Genomic DNA, 19,505 nt, shown 5'->3' with positions numbered 1-19,505 from the left:
TTCGACTCCATCAAGGATTTCCGCGGAATATCGTCGTTGACGTTGTTTGTATATCCAGTTGCGCATCATAAACATCTCCTTTTTTTGATTTTCATCTCAGTAAAAGTGCATGTCTGGTGCGAAAATTTATGGGAAATTTGTTCTAAATAAAACAATTTGAAATAAGGTGACAATATAAATTTACAATGTAGGAGCATGTTATGGTAAACAAGATTTGAGTTGTAGATCTCCCTTGACGAAAGGGTTGCATCGCATCTTAAACCAGTAGTAGGTCAAGAGAGTACACATCAGGACCAGGGGAGGAAGTACATTTACAGATATCCCACAATCCATTAGCAAAAATATAAATTTAGGAGCATCTTTTGGTAAACAAGATTTGAGTTGTAGATCTCCTTTAATGAAAGGGTTGCATCGCATCTTAAAACAGTAGTAGGTCAAGAGAGTACACATCAGGACCTGGGGAGGAAGTACATTTATAGATACCCATAATCCATTAGCAAAAATGTAAATTTAGGAGCATCTTTTGGTAAACAAGATTTGAGTTGTAGATCTCCCTTGACGAAAGGGTTGCATGCATCTTAAAACAGTAGTAGGTCAAGAGAGTACACATCAGGACCAGGGGAGGAAGTACATTTATAGATACCCATAATCCATTAGCAAAAATATAGATTTAGGAGCATCTTTTGGTAAACAAGATTTGAGTTGTAGATCTCCCTTGACGAAAGGGTTGCATGCATCTTAAAACAGTAGTAGGTCAAGAGAGTACACATCAGGACCAGGGGAGGAAGTACATTTATAGATATCCCACAATACAGTGGAAAAAATATAAATTTAGGAGTATCTCATATTATGGTAAACAAGATTTGAGTTGTAGGTATCCCTTGATGAAAGGGTTGCATTGCATCTTGAAACAGTTGCAGGTCAAGAGAGTACACATCAGGACCAGGGGAGGAAGTACATTAATGTCCCACAATAGGGCAGAAAAATAAATAAATTTAGGAGTATCTTATATTATGGTAAACAAGATTTGAGTTGCAGTCCCTTGATGAAAGGGTTGCATTGCATCTTCCCCAAAGAGTGATTTAGTATACATCAGGACCATTGGAGGAAGTTCATAGATATAAGCAGGGAGGAAGTTCATAGATATCCCACAATACAGTAGAAAAAATATAAATTTTAGTGATCATACAATGTAGGTCCAATTTCATTTAAAATTGGTATGGATGGGCCCCTTTCCCAAACCGAACTTGAGTAGCCACCCTTACCCTGTATCAAATCTCAGAGATAAATCAAACTGGTATGATTATAGCTTCTAGGCTTTCAATTTACTGTGCACAGTCATGTTGTGTTGTGGCACTATCAGCCTATAGAAATGTGATGGCATGTATATGATTTAGGGGTCAAAAACTGCCTCAATTTGTTCAAACTCACTATAATCTGTAGTAGGTAAATTGTACAATTTTGCAGCTAGCGGTGCATAATGGAAAGAATGGAAACTCAATCTCCGCATCAGATACCGTTTGTATGCACAAAACCTGATGCCACTATGGATTTATAACACGGAGAGACAGCCTCACAATTAACCACAATGGCCTCATCCCAATGCCATAGTTCAATAACCTCAATTAAACAATCATAGTGCAAAATTTGACCTCAAGTTGTAGAGAATGAGTTTTTGTACCCAAATTTTCAAAGGTCATTCAATGAATGTACAAAAGTATTGGGATTAAAGAACTATGCCTGATGGATGAGCATGTTGTGGATCCTAGTGCCTGTAGCTTTTAACCAGCATTGACGTTACACTATATGAGCATGAAAATAGATTGCGATATTATTACAGATGAGATATTGTTATTATTTTAGATTCATGGTCAGGATACGTGGAGGATTGTGTAAGATGTCTTTGAACTTCAAAATGATGTTTAGGCAAATATGTTTTACAATCATGTGAATGAACGAGGACTTGCGGTTAACTTTTCAATCAACTTGTCCATTGGCTCATATTCTTACTAGTTCCTGAGGGGCCTTCTGGGGCTGAGCCAGAGGCAGCAAAATTTCCAAATTGTTTGGACAATTATTTTTAGTGAATTTTCACTGTAAATATTATTCTGTAGGGGGGCCGCAATGTTAATGTTGAAAGGGGTGCTAATTAGTTTGAAATTGAATACAATATAATATTCAAATTTGTAACTAAATAGACACCGGCAAACTAGTGACAATTGTGATACAATTTGCCTGATGTATTGTGCTATTCCAGTTGAAATCCATACGCCCCCTGGAAGACATGACCTTAATCGTCCACACAGGGCGTGTGTATTTCAAATGGGGTTACCTGAATGGGTGACTCCATTTGGAATACTGTAAAGCTATTTAATTTCGCTAGTACTTAATTTCGCTAATTGCCAATGACCACCATTTTTGTGGGTATTTAATTTCGCTAATCCAGCAATTTATGTGTACAATTCAATGTAAAACTGTTCAATTTGCGGGTATTTAATTTCTTCCATAAGGGGTGTATGGATTTCAACTGGAATAGCCCATAAACTCTCCATTATATTACCAATGGTGCAAGTATCAAATTTGAGTCTTCGTACTGTATGAATGGTTGAATTCATCTGTTGAATTTTTTGTTTGTCTGTTTGTTTGTTGGCTAAAGCAACTGTAACTAAAAACAAGAGACACTGTAGAGAAGCAAAACAAGTCAAGAGCCTTCAATTGAAGCGCTTTTGAATTTTTTTTTTTATGGCATGGCAAAGTTGCATTCAATGCAGGACAGTGTTAATGCCTCTTCAGTCAGTGCTTTAAAAGGTTTGGTTTGCACAGATTGTATTGACCGTTCCGAGTGTCACTTTCAATTCATATGGTAAAAATCAATTCCCGCTTCCATATATATTGCAATAGTGGCATTTGCCATTGCTACCAAGTGCTGCTAAGCGGCAATTTGTTAAAGATAGTGTAACAAATTTAAAGAGATAAGTAAATACGACATATGGGACCAACAAAATAATCAGCATATTATATGCTGATTAAAGTGACAAATACTGTAAAATGGTGGTGTATATATAAACCGAAAGAAGTAAATCAAAATTGAGTTAGTTGACTCAATATCACTTCAGTCCTTAATACAAAAGTTTATAATGACTACCGTATTCTCTCTCAATTGATAAACACCCCCATCTTTTTTTCAAAGAAAAAGTGACCATTGATGCCCCCTAGATAAATACCCCCCCCCCATCTTTTTCAAAGAAAAAGTGACCGAAATGCAGAAATTTCCATGCTGTAGCAAATGTAAGCATCATATTTAGTACTTAGCTGGCACGGCATGGTCATAAAATTGCATGGACAAATCTGATTTTAACTTTTAAATATCTATCCAATTCATCACCACATTATAGTACAATGTTCATATTACTTAATAGTATATATGTACTTTTAAAAGATCTAATAGCCTTAAAATGATTATTTATATGCATTTTCAGCTTCTCCAGGAGCAAATTTTGCTCTGGCCCCTGTTTATTTACAACCCTGTATACATTGATTTTGAGAAGCATGGGTAGAAATTGGAGTCCGCTACTCTTGTATATCGGTGAAACTTGAACTCATGCATTCTTTAATGTTAGAACATTCAACCATAACAAACTGCATTTTCTTCCATCATACCTGTATCTATTACATTACTAACCGAATCCTGCTCTGTTTTTTTTTTTTTTTTTTTCACTTTCTCCATCTCAGATTTTCAAAACAAAAGCAGTGGAAATAGCCGAGAAGTTGTTGCCCGCATTCAACACGCCTACAGGCATACCGTTTGGTCTGATCAATGTTAAAACGTAAGTATTGACGTGGACGTGACATAATTATTGTCTCTTGGATCCAGTATCGTATGTTTGAGACGTAGAGTATATTACTGCCTGGAAATATTATTCTTTCTAATGTAAAAGATAAACCAGTACTATCAATCTAAAATACCCTCATCCGTCTGGGCACAGTTCTATTACCTCAATATGTTTATACACTCATAGAATGACCTTTGGATGTGTTGGGTACAAAAACTCATACTCTCCAATGTGAGGTCAACATGTGAGCAATGAAGGTTAAGGACTTTGCCATTGGAATTGAGGCAATTTTTTGCTCGTATTGTAGATTATTCCAAACTAGATAATAAAATATCTGGTAATTCTTTAACCTAATTTACCTGTCATCTTCAGGGTAACTAAATAACTTGTTTTATGTGCATCTCAAAAGTATATGAATGCCAATGACAAATTTCTAATGTTACCACAAATACAATTTTCTTCCTCGGAATATAATATAATACCGATTTCTAATGTTACCAAAAATGCAAGTTTCTTCCTCCATAAATATTTTAAAATTCAAGGATGAAAGTTAAGGGATTTTTTCTTGATATCGGATTTATGAAATCTTGCTGCAGAAAGTGTGCTCATCAATGATAAAGAGAATGATGCAGACACTATGGACCACAATAACCTCATCCCACTGGCATAGTTCAATAACCTCAATCAACCTCAGTGCAAAATTTGACCTCAAGTTGCAGAGTATGAGTTTCTGTACCCAAATTTTCAAAGGTTATTCAATAAATGTGCAAATGTATTGGGGTTAAAGAACTGTGCACTGATAAATGAGTGTGTTGTGGATCCTAGTGAGATCATTTTCAGGCTTTTATTTGTGGAGCACTCACTGAATACAGATTCTTTATGGTGCACTTTGCATGCATAGATGTCACAGTATATGGTTTGTCAAAAATATTCACACAGATTTTGATTTTAAAACCCAGGCAACATCCACCAACTGATGATGCCTATTGACCATAATAGGCGAAACCGTCAATAGTGAGTTAAATTTTTGGTTCTGTTCTAATGAAAGTTTCCTTACGATTTACAAATTTATCCATATATTAAAAAAACTTCTACTGATGATACAAGAGCATTGGGCTATTCCAGTTGAAATCCATACACCCCCTATGGAAGATATGAGCTTAATTTATCACACAGGGAGTGTAAATTTCAAATTGGGTAACCTGAATGGGTGACCCCATTTGAAATCTACTCCCCCTGTGTGGGAGATTAAGGTTGTGTCTTCCATAGCAGGTGTATGGATTTCGACTGGAATAGCACATTAGATGTGTGACGTGACAATCTTACAAATAAGTGTTAGAAACACTAAGTGGAAATGTTCATCAAGGAGATGGAGAAGTGTACAACTCTCTTATTCCGACCCCTCCCCTTTCACCATCTTAAAATGGCTGTCACTTGAATGCTCTTAACATTCTCTCACAAAACCTATCCAGCTCATAATGCCAATATATTGTGAAGTACTCAGAATTGAATATGTGACAACCATATAAATGTTACAAACATACTTTCAAAGTAGCATTGTCAAGTAAGAGAATGACATCCGACCTCGGTCCCTTCACGATCGGAAGATAACTGTCGCTTCCACTCAAGACGAGTGCGCTTGAAAAGGCTCGAGGAACAATTCTGTAGCAAATTTACCGATATTAGTCTGGTCTCGTAAAACTGACCTGCGCTGAATGGCGTATCAGCAACAATCATCGGTAGAATAATGTGGCCTAGCGCGGCTGTCATTTTGTATTGAAAACATGATTACTGATGGTGTAGTCTGAGCAGAGGAAGGTCTGTTTAGGAGCTGTAAGGTATGCTCAGATGTGTGACAAATCTTAAGATGATCAAACCTCGGAGTGATCAAATGAGAGTATCTGTATACATGTATACTCAGTTGTGTCTGTGCTGATCTGGATCTGTTAGCCACCCATGCATGCAGTGAAGCACAACCTGACAATAATATTACTGTATTATTACATTATTAATGTAGATTTTTACATCATGCCAACCAACTGTATTTTGACAATCATTATGCTCAATCATATATGCACTTCAATACATTGTGAACATATTATGATGTATAAACTGCATTAATCTGTCGATTTCCTGAGGCTTGTCTAAACCCCATCCTAATATTATTGTTTGGGGAGAATTGGAAGAGGATTTTAAGCTAGGCATGTCTCACTGTGTTTCCCCACAGGTGATATGGCAACTCAATCATGTACAAGGGGAGCCCTGCAATATGAAGAAGCCAAGGAACTCTTGTACATGTAGATATGTATGATATGCATTACCTGGTAGCAATGCTATGTTGATCAGCATAATGTTTTGATGAGATTTTTCACCAAAAAAGATCATGTTTGGCCAACATTTGTATGGATTCCCCCCAATTTCTATGATGAAGCACATGCCATAGTCGTTCATGTCACATCCATAAGTTCAGGTTGAACCTCCCAGTTTTATCAACACACCAAATTGCACACGTCTCAATCCACTGACCAAACCTCCCAAAGGTTCCTTCCCTCTGAGTGTCCTCCCAAGTTACAGCGCCTCGTGTGGACACCCCTATAGTGAAGCCGGTCTCATCCTGCCTCCAGTAATATACATCTGTCTCTGGATAGACATCTTTACAGGAAATGCTTCAAGCAAGTACAAAATTGCATTTTGGTATTATTATTGATATTGAGGCATAGACTCATGAAGCAGGTTCGTACGTATAGGTTGGCGTTAGTGTCGGGAATGATGTGGCTGTGGCTTATCAAGGGGGTAGGAAGGGTAATATTGACCTTTTCGGCTTCAACGTTGTATTCTAAAATTGAAAATATAAACGGCGCTAAATACCGTCATTATATGACCTGTTCTCTTCCTTTTAGGAACTTGGGCTATGTTGCATGCATGCTGTAGTTGTATGCCATAGGGTGTACTGTGTACAAGATTGTACCCAGTAACCTTAGACCCGGTGTGCGCAACAGCAAGAATAGCACCAAAGGAGGATTATTTTGCATGTACGTTTTAGGCATACATGTAGAACAGGGGTCTGCACAAACCCTGTACTCCCATGGATATGCCGCTGGTGTGTCTGTGTCCTGTCTGTTTGTATAGCTTTAAAAAAAACATCAATCGGGAAAACACATGAAGAATCTGTGTATGCGATCAAACTAAAAAATTTGCGTTTCTGGTAAGACTGGCATTTTCGGGCGGGCTAGCGGGTACCCGCCCCAGATTACATTACCTGGGCAGGAAATACCCTGCCCGGGTACCCGAAATTCAAAAATGCATTCAAATTCAATGCATTCAAATTCAATGCATTTTGATAGCATTAATAGTGTACGACATGAAAACAAAGTATCAATTTTCATATTAAAAACACAAAACACATTGTAAAATTCCAATTTTTTTTTAGGTCAACTATTAATGATTCTTGCATTTAGTTTTAGGTCCAGAAACACTACAAAACCAAAAAAAATAAAAAACTTGGAAAAACTTTTTCAATTTTGGGTACCCGTTACCCGCCGGAAAATGCGCTGGTACCGGGTACAAAATTACCCGAAAATGCCAGGCCTAGTTTCTGGCCATATTTGCTAGTGGTTACTCTCTGCAGTTTGTGCGTGGGGATGTGTGTGACAAAGAGAGAGAGAGTCAGAGAGAGAGAGAGAGAGATTGTTAAAAAAATTGAAAGTTCAATTTGGAGTTGCAGAAATGCTTTTAGATAAAATGTTTTAATGGAAGAATTTGTTGTTGTACCCCAAACCTAAATATACACACATGTACACTGACATTAAATGTTTACGATCTAGCTTGAACAATATACCCATTTTCCACAGAAGCAATATTGAGGTGGCGCAGCAGGTTTTTACAATACCAATGTACTTATAATACCAATTATTTGCTCGTTTACATCATAATTTACATGTAATTCCATATGTTCCAAAACTATGGTTAATAAAAAAAGGACCAGCATACAATATGAATTAGCAGCACATTGTATGTGAATGAATGGTATGGCAATTGGTAGAACATGTACATTATATTAGTGTTCGCCACCTGTTTAATGTGAAAGTAAATATGCATTAAATCCAATACCAATCAATTTTTTTATGGAATTTGGATAAAATTATCAATTTTATAAAGGATAAATACAATTTTTTCTTTTACAGCAATATATAAATATCAAAGTTTGTCACATTTGTGACCATCCACAACAAATTCAGTGTAAAGTCATACTTTTAAACAGTTGAAATCTCCATTAAACAAATGATATATCACTTGTTATAAAATTATAACTGCTTGCAAAATAGGTGCTCAAAAATCACTTTTTAATCTCAAGTAAATAGATTCGGATGTTTAAGATTCATGTTTTTAGAGAATTATTTCACGGGAATGGGAAATCCGAACACAAATTGTCAAACTGGTTTTTTTTAGTCATGTCATATACCTAAATAGAATCACAACATATATTTGCATCAATGCAAGTGTACCTCTCAAAATGTTCTGCGTCCTAGAAAACAAATGTTCCTGATAAATAATGCAAAGGCTGAAGATGGTTTGTGACTTTTTTAGGTCAAACCGTGTAATCGGTGCATGTTGTTGGAAAGGTAAAAGCAACAGTAACAAGCCATGAGATGTACATGTATATAGCCAGCCTTGGCAATGTAAGCATTGTGTTAACCATCTGCATGAAGCACTTGCAGACCACAAAATTAGGAGCAACAAATGGGCAAAATGTTTGAAAATCGTAACAGTATTTTGTGTTTGAAATCTTCATAAGAAGTACTCTATGAGTTCAGTGTTGAACTAGATGTTCCCAGCACTGGTTCTTCAGTGTTTTTAAAATAGACTTTTTGATGACTATTTTAAGCTTACCTGAGTTAATGCCAGGTAAATTCTACTCGTGTGCCAACTATTTAACACACTTATTTGCATCTTGAATCGCTTGGTCTATATATCTAGTTTTTCGTTTCTATCGGGAAGCATCAATACGGTCAATTTATCCCGTTTCGAATAGAATTTGTAATACTCTTTAAAATTGAAACTTCCGTAGGAGCACTGACATATATTGTACAATGTATGTTGATTGATCTCATCTTGAATAAAATTTGTCTTTCTTATAATGGAAACTGTCGAGTAGCATCAACATTTGCCAATTTGTCAGAGTTATTTTCACACCTTTTAAAAGCTTTTTTTGCACCTTCCCTTACAGCCCGGGTTGACAGTGCATTTTCTGGTTGTCGCTTAGAATGAAGCTTGGACCTGAAGCATTTTACATTTGTGACAACTCAATGGACTATATACTAGCGTGTGCTTCAATAAAGATTTTAAATTGGGTATATTTTTGACTCAAATCATATTCTAAATGAAGCATATCCAATACTTGGTTCATTTTATTTCTTTATCTTGACTTATTTCCTAGCACCTGACCAAGAAAAATATTTGAAGTCTTTAAAAGAAGAAAAAATGTCTGAAGTTTACCTTTGTAATATGCAAACTCTATACTCCTGTGCAAAACAGATGTATTTGCATCTTGAATTGCTTAGTCTATATAATATAGTCCCCCCTATCTACAATCCTGGCAGAAAAGCTTGTGTTAATTGGCCAACAACTTTCTCCGCTCCCATATTGCAATGTTGATTTGGACAACATCGTTATCATTTCCATTTTACAGTCTCCCAACATTAAAAGATAGGGGTGGGGAAGGGGAGAGTGTAAGCTGAATGTGCACTTTTAACTATTATACAAAGATAATGCCGAATTATATCATACTTTAGGCGAGTGCATGCTTTTAACACCAATGCTGGCTTACTTTGGCAACAACTTTCCACCATTTCTAGCGGGAGCATCAATACAGTCAATTTATCCCATTTTGAATAGAATTTGAAATGCTTTTCAGAATCAAAAACTTCCTAGGAGCACTGACACTGTTGATTTATTCTCATCTTGAATGAATCAAATGTGTGTTTCTTTAAATGGAAACTCTAGCAACATTCAATATTTTTTCAATTTGTCCCATTTGAATAGAATGTATGGTTTTTAAAAGCTTTTTTTGCACCTTGTGATAGCTAAGTTTGACAGTTCATTTTGCTTTTTGTCACTTCCAATGAAGTGAGGATGTGTAGCATGTTACATTTATGACAACTCAATAGACTTTGCTACAGAAGTAACTTGTGCTTCAGTTAAGATTTTAAATTGAAAATTGAGCATATTATTGACTTAATCATACAAATATATCATCCATTGTATTTGGTAAATTGTCCTTGCCAAACAATGTTTGGAAACGGGAGTATGAATCTCTAGTGGTATATATGATGTATAATCTTCTCTGATGTGTTGGGAAAAAATGACCCTCTGCAAAAAATGCTAACCTAATGCTTCTTTTATTGACTATCCTGCAAATGGATTTTAATGGAACTTATAATATTATTATTTACCTCAATATTTGGGAGGAAATAGATTTCTCTCCAAATGTCATGAGAAGGTAGTTTTGAACTTTGTTTGTCCAGACCTGAGCTATTCCAGTTGAAATGCATACACCCCTATGGAAGACATGCCCATAATCTTCCACGCAAGTCGCAAGGTGTATGTGTATGTTAAAAAAAAGACCCTTAAAACATGCAGGCCTCTATATTATGTATGATGGGAAGCTACCACACATTATAGGAAAATCTGACCACCCACCATTAATGCTGATATTAACAATTTAAAAACATTAATCTGTGAAAAAGTCATGCTTAAAAAAATGGATTCTTTCCCAATCACGGTAGTTTCATGCCTGGACAAAATTGTGCTCCCCTGTATCCATGCAATATTCAATTTCAATTTCGTGATAAGATAAGAAAAGCTAGATTTTGCTTTGAATTGTGGAAAATTGAACCTTCGGGAAGAAGTACAACTCAATATCCAGATAAATTGAATCTTCTTAGCCTTCTATACATGTTACCATGGTAACACAAATCATAGAAATTTGGAGAAATGTAGCTGCCAGGTTGATATATTATTTCATCAGGTGTAGATAGTGCAGGTGTAGACTCTGCCAAAGATGAACTCGTTTAAAGGAAGACTTTGAAATTGTTATTCCTTTTCTACTGAAATATCATTTGTCTGTCGGTTTGTTTTCTTTTGGTTTGGTTGGTTCTTGTTAAGGAAAATTTCTGTGGTGTACTTTTAGATACCGTATTGTCTGTAATTAAAGCTCTGGGGGCATTGCATTTTTCCAAAAGGGGGCACTTATTGGAAGTGAATTGTCAGTGAACAAAACTTTAAAATCAATTCCTGATGGTGCTCGGAGAAAGGACGGATTTACGACTAGATACTAATACTACTACCATGGCGCCACACAAGGAAATCGAGTGGAAAATGGGATTTTTGTGGTAAAAACAACAAAATTACACCCATAATTGCATCATCAAGCAAGAATCTGGTATAATTCTACCGAAGCGCTGGTGTACACACACACACGCTTAAAGACCACGCATATGCGCTAGTGAAACAGCTGCTTTCAATGTGTTGACGTCACTGCCACATCAGGGTGAAAAATGGTATAGGTTGTGATCAAGAAATACTCCTTTAAATGGACCTGTAGTGTTTGAGCGCACAGCAAAATACTAATAACGAATATAAACATGCCATATCAAATGTGTACCCATGTATTGCAAGTAATAAATAAAGCCTCCGCACATGACATCTGTGCATAGATATCACATTGTTATCCAATTCATATCTAATTTGCTCATCGTACGCATGCATACAGGTTACTCATCGTCTTCATTAATCATCCATTTTTAGCGTCGGTTGAATCGCATCGTACGGGAATCAATGTTGGTTTCAACAGATGATGTAATCGACACTCCTATAGACAGGGTTTTGTTTCGTGTTGATTACTCGTAAATTGTATAGGGCATGTGGAATGATACTGTAATAGCGCAATATTTTTACGGTATTACTTTTTCGCGATTTGAAATGTTAGCAACAGTTTTGCAGTTCCTTAAGCAATTACAAACAGTTGCACATTAAAGCCTGTGAGATAAAAAAATGCTGGCTTGTATCCCGGCTTTTAAGGGGGTTATCATTTTCTTTGGAAGGGGGGTCCCAAATTTACAAAAAGTTGGCGTCAATAAAATTGCAACCCCCCTATTTTGGCAACAAAATTTATGACCCCCACCACCGAAACACCCCTAAACAGGCTAAAATTGTATTGAAATCAGTCTTTTTGAATAAAATCTGTGGTCATCTTGTGACTACCTTCATTTTGGTCAACACAAATTTATGACCCTCCTATATTTCATTCCAAAAATGTATGGCCCCTAGTATATTTGTGAACCCCCCCCCCCTTTCTGAAGAAAATAATAGCCCCTAAATTTGTGGTCTGAAAAACTGCGAAAAGCACAAAAATAGAAAACATGGGAGAATATCCCCCTATACAGCAGTATTGTTTAAGTGTGCTTGTATGACGATGTACAAGTTACACGCTCTGTTTTTCAGTTATCCCCGAAGACTTAGTCGTCTACCTACTAAGTGGGCCCTGGGAAAGAAAATTATTGACAATATGTCAGCAACAATCTTAAAACAAAACGGTATACTATCATTATCAAATGCATTTTTATCATGTTTATGCAAGAACGATATGACAGCTTTGCCGTGGGTGACAAAGTGTATCTTGTTTTATTGTTACACAAATTATGGTGTAATATATAAACTTAATTGCATAATGGGCAGATGTGCATTGTTTTTTGCTGTAAATCAGAGGAAGTTGAATATTATACTAAGATCCACAACATGCTCATCTATCAAGGCACAGTTCTTTTTACCCTAATACATTTGCACATTCATTGAATGACCTTTGAAAATTTGGGTACAAAAACTCATACTCTGAAACTTGAGGGCAAATTTTGCACTATGATTGTTTAATTGAGGTTATTGGACTATGCCATTGGGATGAGGCCATTGTGGTTTGTAGTATTAGAATCAAAGTAGTCAACGTTTTGATATATTTTATTTATGATGCAGTTTTAAATGTCAGTCATTTAAATTTCATTCCTCAAAGGGAGTCAAATTTGAAAGGAAAAAATCTAGATTTTAAAAGTGCATCTATTTTGACAAAGGGACATTGCAGAAGAAAAAGAAGAAGAAATGTGACCCCCACCCTCACCTGTCACCTGATGACCCAGATGATACCCTAGCAGTGTGGGTACAGGATAACCGGGAAATTTAAACATGCATTCACTTATCGTTTTTAAAAAGTACACCAAAATAACAATCAACACAATTCCGAAATTTATTAAATCAAATGACAAGCAAAAAATTCCTCAAGTGATGTGCCTCAATGCCTTTTTTTTATCTGAAAAACACAAATAAATTTTTACATTTCTCAGACAGTTGTAATCCATCACTGCAATGTTGTTTGTTATCCCCTTTAAGGCTATAAGCAACAAGTGTTTACCATAAGCTGCACACATTTGGAAGCAATCTTACAGGATTTTTTTTTATTTGAGAAATCTAGAAAATATTATATTTCAAGCCAAAAATGAATGACATATTTGTTCAAAAGATTTTGTTCTCAGAAATTTTGTTTACCATAATGTTTTCAAGCAATTACAAAATCAATAAATTTATTATTTTCATATTTAACCTACTGTATACACTCGGATTTGATAAAACATATTTTTGATTGGCAACAATCCTACCTCTAAAAATAATATATAGGCCTAATAAATAAACACACTTCGCATTTTGGTTTTTAAGACTGCCTGCAAGAAACAAACTTTTTAAAGCCCTGTACTAGGAAAAGAATGTGGATATGATTTACATGTGTATTTTGTTATTGCCCCCTAAAAAAGAGAATATATTTAACGATGGTACATTTGCATCTGTAGCAAAGCCAAAGAGCCTTCGCATTCAACATTGCCATTTTCAGCGGGGTCGTCCAGAATTACTTGTCGTTCTTCTTGATTAAATTAAGCCAATAGAGTTAGTATTGAGTGAGCCTTTAGGCGGTTTGCTAGCACACCTAAGTGGCCAATCAACACACAATCAATTGTACATACATTATAGTAGTCTCAGGGCGTCGTAAACAAGCAACATTACAAACGTAATTTGTCGCTAACTTTGAACATGAGACAATGCTGGTCATGTTCAGTTGCGTATTAGGGTACAATGTAGTATAATAACAATTCAAAATGACCTTTTACTGAACACATCGGTGTAAGATGGGTTTGAATAGAGATTTCTTTTGATCCAGAGATATATATTTTTTTTAGTTTGTTTGTTCATCTGTCCATTAGTCAGTATGTCTGTGTGTTTGTTCGTTCATTTATTTATTTGTTTATTCATTTTATTTAAATTTCAATCGTCATTTAAATTTCAATTATTTGTTGCTTCTTTGCACAAGAAAAGAAAAGATTTGGTTGATGTTCATATGTTGCTTATTACAAAAATAAAGAATATATTTAACAACAAACAGTGTATGCAATAGTGCTTTTGCATCTGTAGCAAAGAGGGCCTTCACATACAACATTGCCATTTTCAGCGGGGTCGTTGAGAATTACTTGTCGTCCTTTTTAATTAAATTAAGCCAATAGAGTTAGTATTGAGTTAGCCTTTAGGTGGTTTACTAGCACACATAAGTGGCCAATCAACATACAATCAATTGTACATACATTATAGTAGTCTCAGGGCGTCGTAAACAAGCAACATTACAAACGTAATTTGTCGCTTAATAGTTGTGAACATGAGCTAAGGCCAAGTAAAATAAAATACAAGTTTCTCCCCCCCGCCTCCTTTTTGGCGCCGCCTCCTTTTTGTTTACTATTTACTATTTAAAAAAAAAAAAAAAAAAAAAAAAAAATCGATTTTTTTAATTTTTTAAATTTTTTTATTTTTTAAATTTTTTTAAAAAGGTTTTTTAAAACTGTTTTTCCTACCCTTGCACAAACTCTAACCCACCCCCAAACCTTACTACATGTATACAAACCTACCCAAGCCCAACTAGCCAAACACCCTTGACCCAACCCCCAAAAGGGAATTAGGGGTGAAATTGATTTCATCCCAAAATCGAACCTATATTTAACTTTTAAACTTAGTAAATGCATGAATATATTAATAGTTTCAATTACTTTATTTAGCCTCATCTCATCTCATGGCAATTTTTATGGTTAATTATAGGAAGGAGAAACCTTTCACATAATTTCTAAAAATACTCGAAAAATACATTCAAGTGCAAAAGCTTTTTTCTTCTGGGTAAGAATTTTTTTCTTACGTGCAACAGCTTTTTTCTTGCAGGTTAGAAATTTGATAAATAGGCCCATGCATGCATTTTGTATATGATGACCTATTTATCAAATTTCTAACGTGCAATAAAAAAGCTGTTGCATGTAAGAAAAAAATTCTTACCCAGAAGAAAAAGCTTTTATGCTTCGAATGTATTTTTTGGTATTTTAGAATTTTAGAAAAAAATTTCCAAAATAATATGAAAGGTTTCTCTTTTATTTTGTTAGTAATAAAAATAACAATTTCGAAGAATTGAGGCAAAATAAAAGTAATTATAAATTGAACACATTCATGCATTTTAAAACATTGAATATAGGCCTAGGTCTGATTTTCAGGTGAAATCAATTTCTCCCCTAATTCCCTTTTGGGGGTAAGGGCAAGGGTTTTGGAATAGGTTAAAGGTTAGTTTGGCTTGGGTGGGTGTATATTTGGGGATGGGTTAGAGTTTGTGTAAGGGTAGGAAAACATTTAAAAAAATGTTTAAAAATTAAAAACAATATTCGGTATCGGTTTAATTTTGGTATTGATTTCAAACCGATATAGGCCTAAACCAGGAAATTGGGTATATCGAATATGCATATTGTCAAGCTGAACAAATGTAGGCCTACATAATTTTCACTGTTTCTGAATTTTGAAACATGCTTACCAAGTGGACTAAAAATGATACAAATCATTTGTTTTGTCATACATTGCATCAGTATACTCAAATAGCACAATATCGATGATTAAATATGGTCATTTTCACGGTAAAGGGTGTAACTTTGGATTTTTGGCCACGTAAGTCATCTAGTTAGCAGCTACCTTGGGTAGCATAATCAGCTTTGGGAGTTACTGCGTTCAGTTTTAGCAGGCTTTTATGTACTTAATATTGCCATTTTGAAAAACTATAAAAAACAGTAACATTTTTGTAAAACCCTGTGTTTTCTTCAGTTAGTTCATGGATAATTTTTCTTATCCTGAAAGTACAGTCATATGTTCAGTAAACACTGCCACATTAGATTTAATTGTGAACGGCCCTGTATTTTTGAGAACCGGACTTGATATTTGTCGTTTCGAGGCTTCATTTTCCGTTAACAATTGTTAACAAACTTTGTGGGTGTAGCTTTGGTTCATAGTTCTTGGTTATTTCTTCACTTCTTCTTGATTCATAACAGTTGTTATCTTAACTTGAAATGGGTAACAAAAATTAGCCGATTTGCAAGCTTTTAAAATTTTTATAAAATCTTGACTTCAAATAGCCGTTTTCCGTTAACTTTTTGAAGCCTCCGAAACAAACTGTTCAGCAAGCTTGTGCAAATATAAATAAAAGAGCTCATCCAATCTATTTATCAAAATGTAGCAAAGTAGATCCTCAAGTCACATGTTTTTAAATCGTGGAGATATATATCACCGTTTGAAAATGGGACCCAATACAAACTTTCCGTTAACAATTGAAGCCTCCGAAACAAATGAAGCCTCCGAAACAACAATAAACTTAATTATCATCTATGCATATCTAAATTGGTGTGTTTCATACTGATATCTGCATTGTAATTATTACTTGATATGTGCAGAATGTCATAAATTTAAAAAAAATTGACATTATGGTTAATGTTTGAAAAATATACTGATACCTTAAAAAGCCTGTTTCGGAGGCTTCACATGCAAAAAACACCATACTTAACAAATGGGTGAAAAAATTAATGTGTGATAAATCTACAATATCTGCCGCATAGAATCATTGATTCAATACACACAAGAAAATAACAGCTTAGATGATCCCAACACTGTTGTTTTCAAAAAAAACTACTTCTGCAATGTTTAACAATTGTTAACATGAAGCCTCGAAACAAAAAAAAATGACTTGCTGTGATAATTTAATTTTTGTCACAACTGAAATTCAATACTTAGAAGCAAAGCATGAAAATTGGTAATTGTGATATTTTTTACCTATTTTTTATGTCAACTTGTAGTAGTTAGCTAAATATTTTACTTTTATGATCACCTGTGTTGTTAACTGAAGCCTCCGAAACACAAATCGCTTGAATTGCCAATTCTAAAAAATAACTCCAATTTCTGTGAAACTTGGCTGGGAGGTTCCTTTCATCAAGTAGTATTTGTACATGAAGTTAGACATTCAAATTATTTTAGGAACCCAATTAAAACTTAAAAAATATGTTTAAGGTTTGGAAATTTCCATTGTAAATGACACTTGATGTTAAAATTTTCAAAACTGCAATTACAAACATAGCAAAACATGGTATAAAATTTAACTTATATCTGTTGACTTACTTTGGAATGGAATTTCACATGTATTCCAGCTTTCATGTCAAAATTTTCTGAGGTTATGTAAAATACATTTTTTCTTAGATTTTAACCAAAATGTTATGCAAATGTCAATTTTTTATTAGAAATCAAAAGGTTTAAGCCTTGAAACATTATTTTACTGGAATTTAAGTTGCTTCTATGCATGATTTCAGTAAACAGAAACATATTTAAGTGGTTTGAAATTTTGACCCTAAAAATCAAAAGTTACACCCTTTACCGTGAAAATGACCATATACGTTGAACAGCCATATTTAGCATGGCGGCCATCTTGGTAAAAATAGCAAAAAATTGAAAAATAGTAAATAGTAAAGCCCTGCCTCCTCCTTTTTTGAAAAAATGCGGACGAGAAACTTGTTTCTTTTTTTACTTGGCCTAATGTTGGTCACGTAATGTTCAGTGGTGTATATAGTCTGATATACATTGCAATATGAAAATGACCTTTTACTGAACATATTCTGTGAGTTTTGTCATCATATTAGTCGTGGTTGAATAGATTCTTTTAAACAAATTTGTTTGTTGATTCGTGCATTCTTTCTGTATTTATTTTTATTTATATTTTTGGGTTCAATTCATGTCTGAAGAAGTTCTGTATTTCTGATGTTGAAAAATTGTTTAAAATTTAAAAATTTGATTACACTAAATTTGCATTTTAGGCATGAAGAATAAAACAATTACTATGATTGACAAGGTAAGAGTGATAACGGCTCTGTGTATTTGCACTCAAAGTTATAAAATGAGATAAAATTGAGCATATGACGTAGGCCTATATATAGTTTTATTAGATTTGAGCATAGATGAATAAAACAAAATTGCAAACTTGTTGTACTGTGCTGAGATGAAATATACCAGCAACTATTTTGTCATCACATCAATTTTTGCAGTAAGGGTCATGCTTTAGATATTAAATAACCAACTTTTATAAGCTAATTTATTGCTCTTTTTCCCCCTACAAATTGAATTTCATATCTATGATAATTTGATTTTTACTAAAAATTAATGTTACTCTCATTTTGCCAGATGGCACAATAGTATGAACAACTTTTTGTCATGGGCGGCGGAAGTTGAGGGGAGGGAACAGAGATGAACCCTCTACATTTCTCCATGGGGGGACATCCCCCATAAAAATCCTAATAGAAGTAAAAGTAAAGCATTAATTGCCCTGTGCATCTTTCTCTTTAGCCTGAAAATCACTGTGGTAGGGTAAAATTGCACAATTTTGCACGCTTCACGCTCCCACTGGTCCATCAAATACCAGAATGCATTTTCATTTTGGGCTGAAATAGTCTGCAATTTAATTTTATTTGCTTAATTATGAATGGGCCTCCTTCGGCATCAGTCTGTTTATAGTGATAATACGGAACACACTCGAAAATATTCTTAACACTAATAGTACATTAAAAACACTTATAAAAAATGGAAAATGTTGATTTTCAGTCTTGAAAATACACTGAAGTGGTTTAGGAAGTTGACAACTCTGTTCATGAAGGCAACTCTTGAAACTCAACATTTTACATTAGTTCCATCAGGGATGTGATTCTATCAACTATCTTGCTGTCAAATATAATTTCATACTTTGTAGCTGCAGCGCTGCAATTTTATTATGTCTTGAATTGAAGAAATACTTGTGACAATCCAGGTTTTAGGTTTTGACAGTTTTCTTTCCTTGCTAAGTGTATGTGACTGTTTGTGTTCCTTGATTTCATACCTGCCGCTGGGCCTCGTAGGGAATGAACTTCTATTGTAGCAGAAATTACTGAACTTCATATTGAATTTGCATCGGTTGGTTTTGATCTTAATGTGTTAAGGCCTGCTGTATACTTTTTATGCAACATAAAATATTAGATGCAACACGTCTTCATTATTTAATCCATTCCCATTGTATTTCCAGTCATGTTTAACTTCTAACGAATGTTTGATGACGTAAAACCGACAATTTATTTCCACCAGACATTCGACATCAAATATAATTGATTTTCCATCCAGAAGATAAGAATTATATTGAAAAAGGAACACTTGTTGAACAAATATTCTATATCATATATTTGGAGTATATATGGCCCTTAACTCGAAAGTTAGTTG

At 34.7% G+C, this 19,505-nt stretch overlaps 1 protein-coding gene across 1 annotated transcript in view; it reads left to right on the top strand.

The window, feature by feature from the left end:
• LOC140143973 (mannosyl-oligosaccharide 1,2-alpha-mannosidase IA-like) overlaps positions 1–19,505 on the top strand; it is a 94,648-nt gene that overhangs the window by 37,022 nt on the left and 38,121 nt on the right. The window contains exon 4 of the mRNA XM_072165806.1: positions 3,733–3,827. Coding sequence (XP_072021907.1) covers positions 3,733–3,827 — 95 coding nt within the window. The remainder of the gene's footprint in view (positions 1–3,732; positions 3,828–19,505) is intronic.

The sequence above is a fragment of the Amphiura filiformis genome, unplaced genomic scaffold (assembly GCF_039555335.1).
Source record: "Amphiura filiformis unplaced genomic scaffold, Afil_fr2py scaffold_35, whole genome shotgun sequence".
Lineage (NCBI taxonomy): Eukaryota > Metazoa > Echinodermata > Ophiuroidea > Amphilepidida > Amphiuridae > Amphiura > Amphiura filiformis.
Note: the sequence above shows the minus strand (reverse complement) of the source record. Positions and strands in the feature narration are given on the sequence as shown.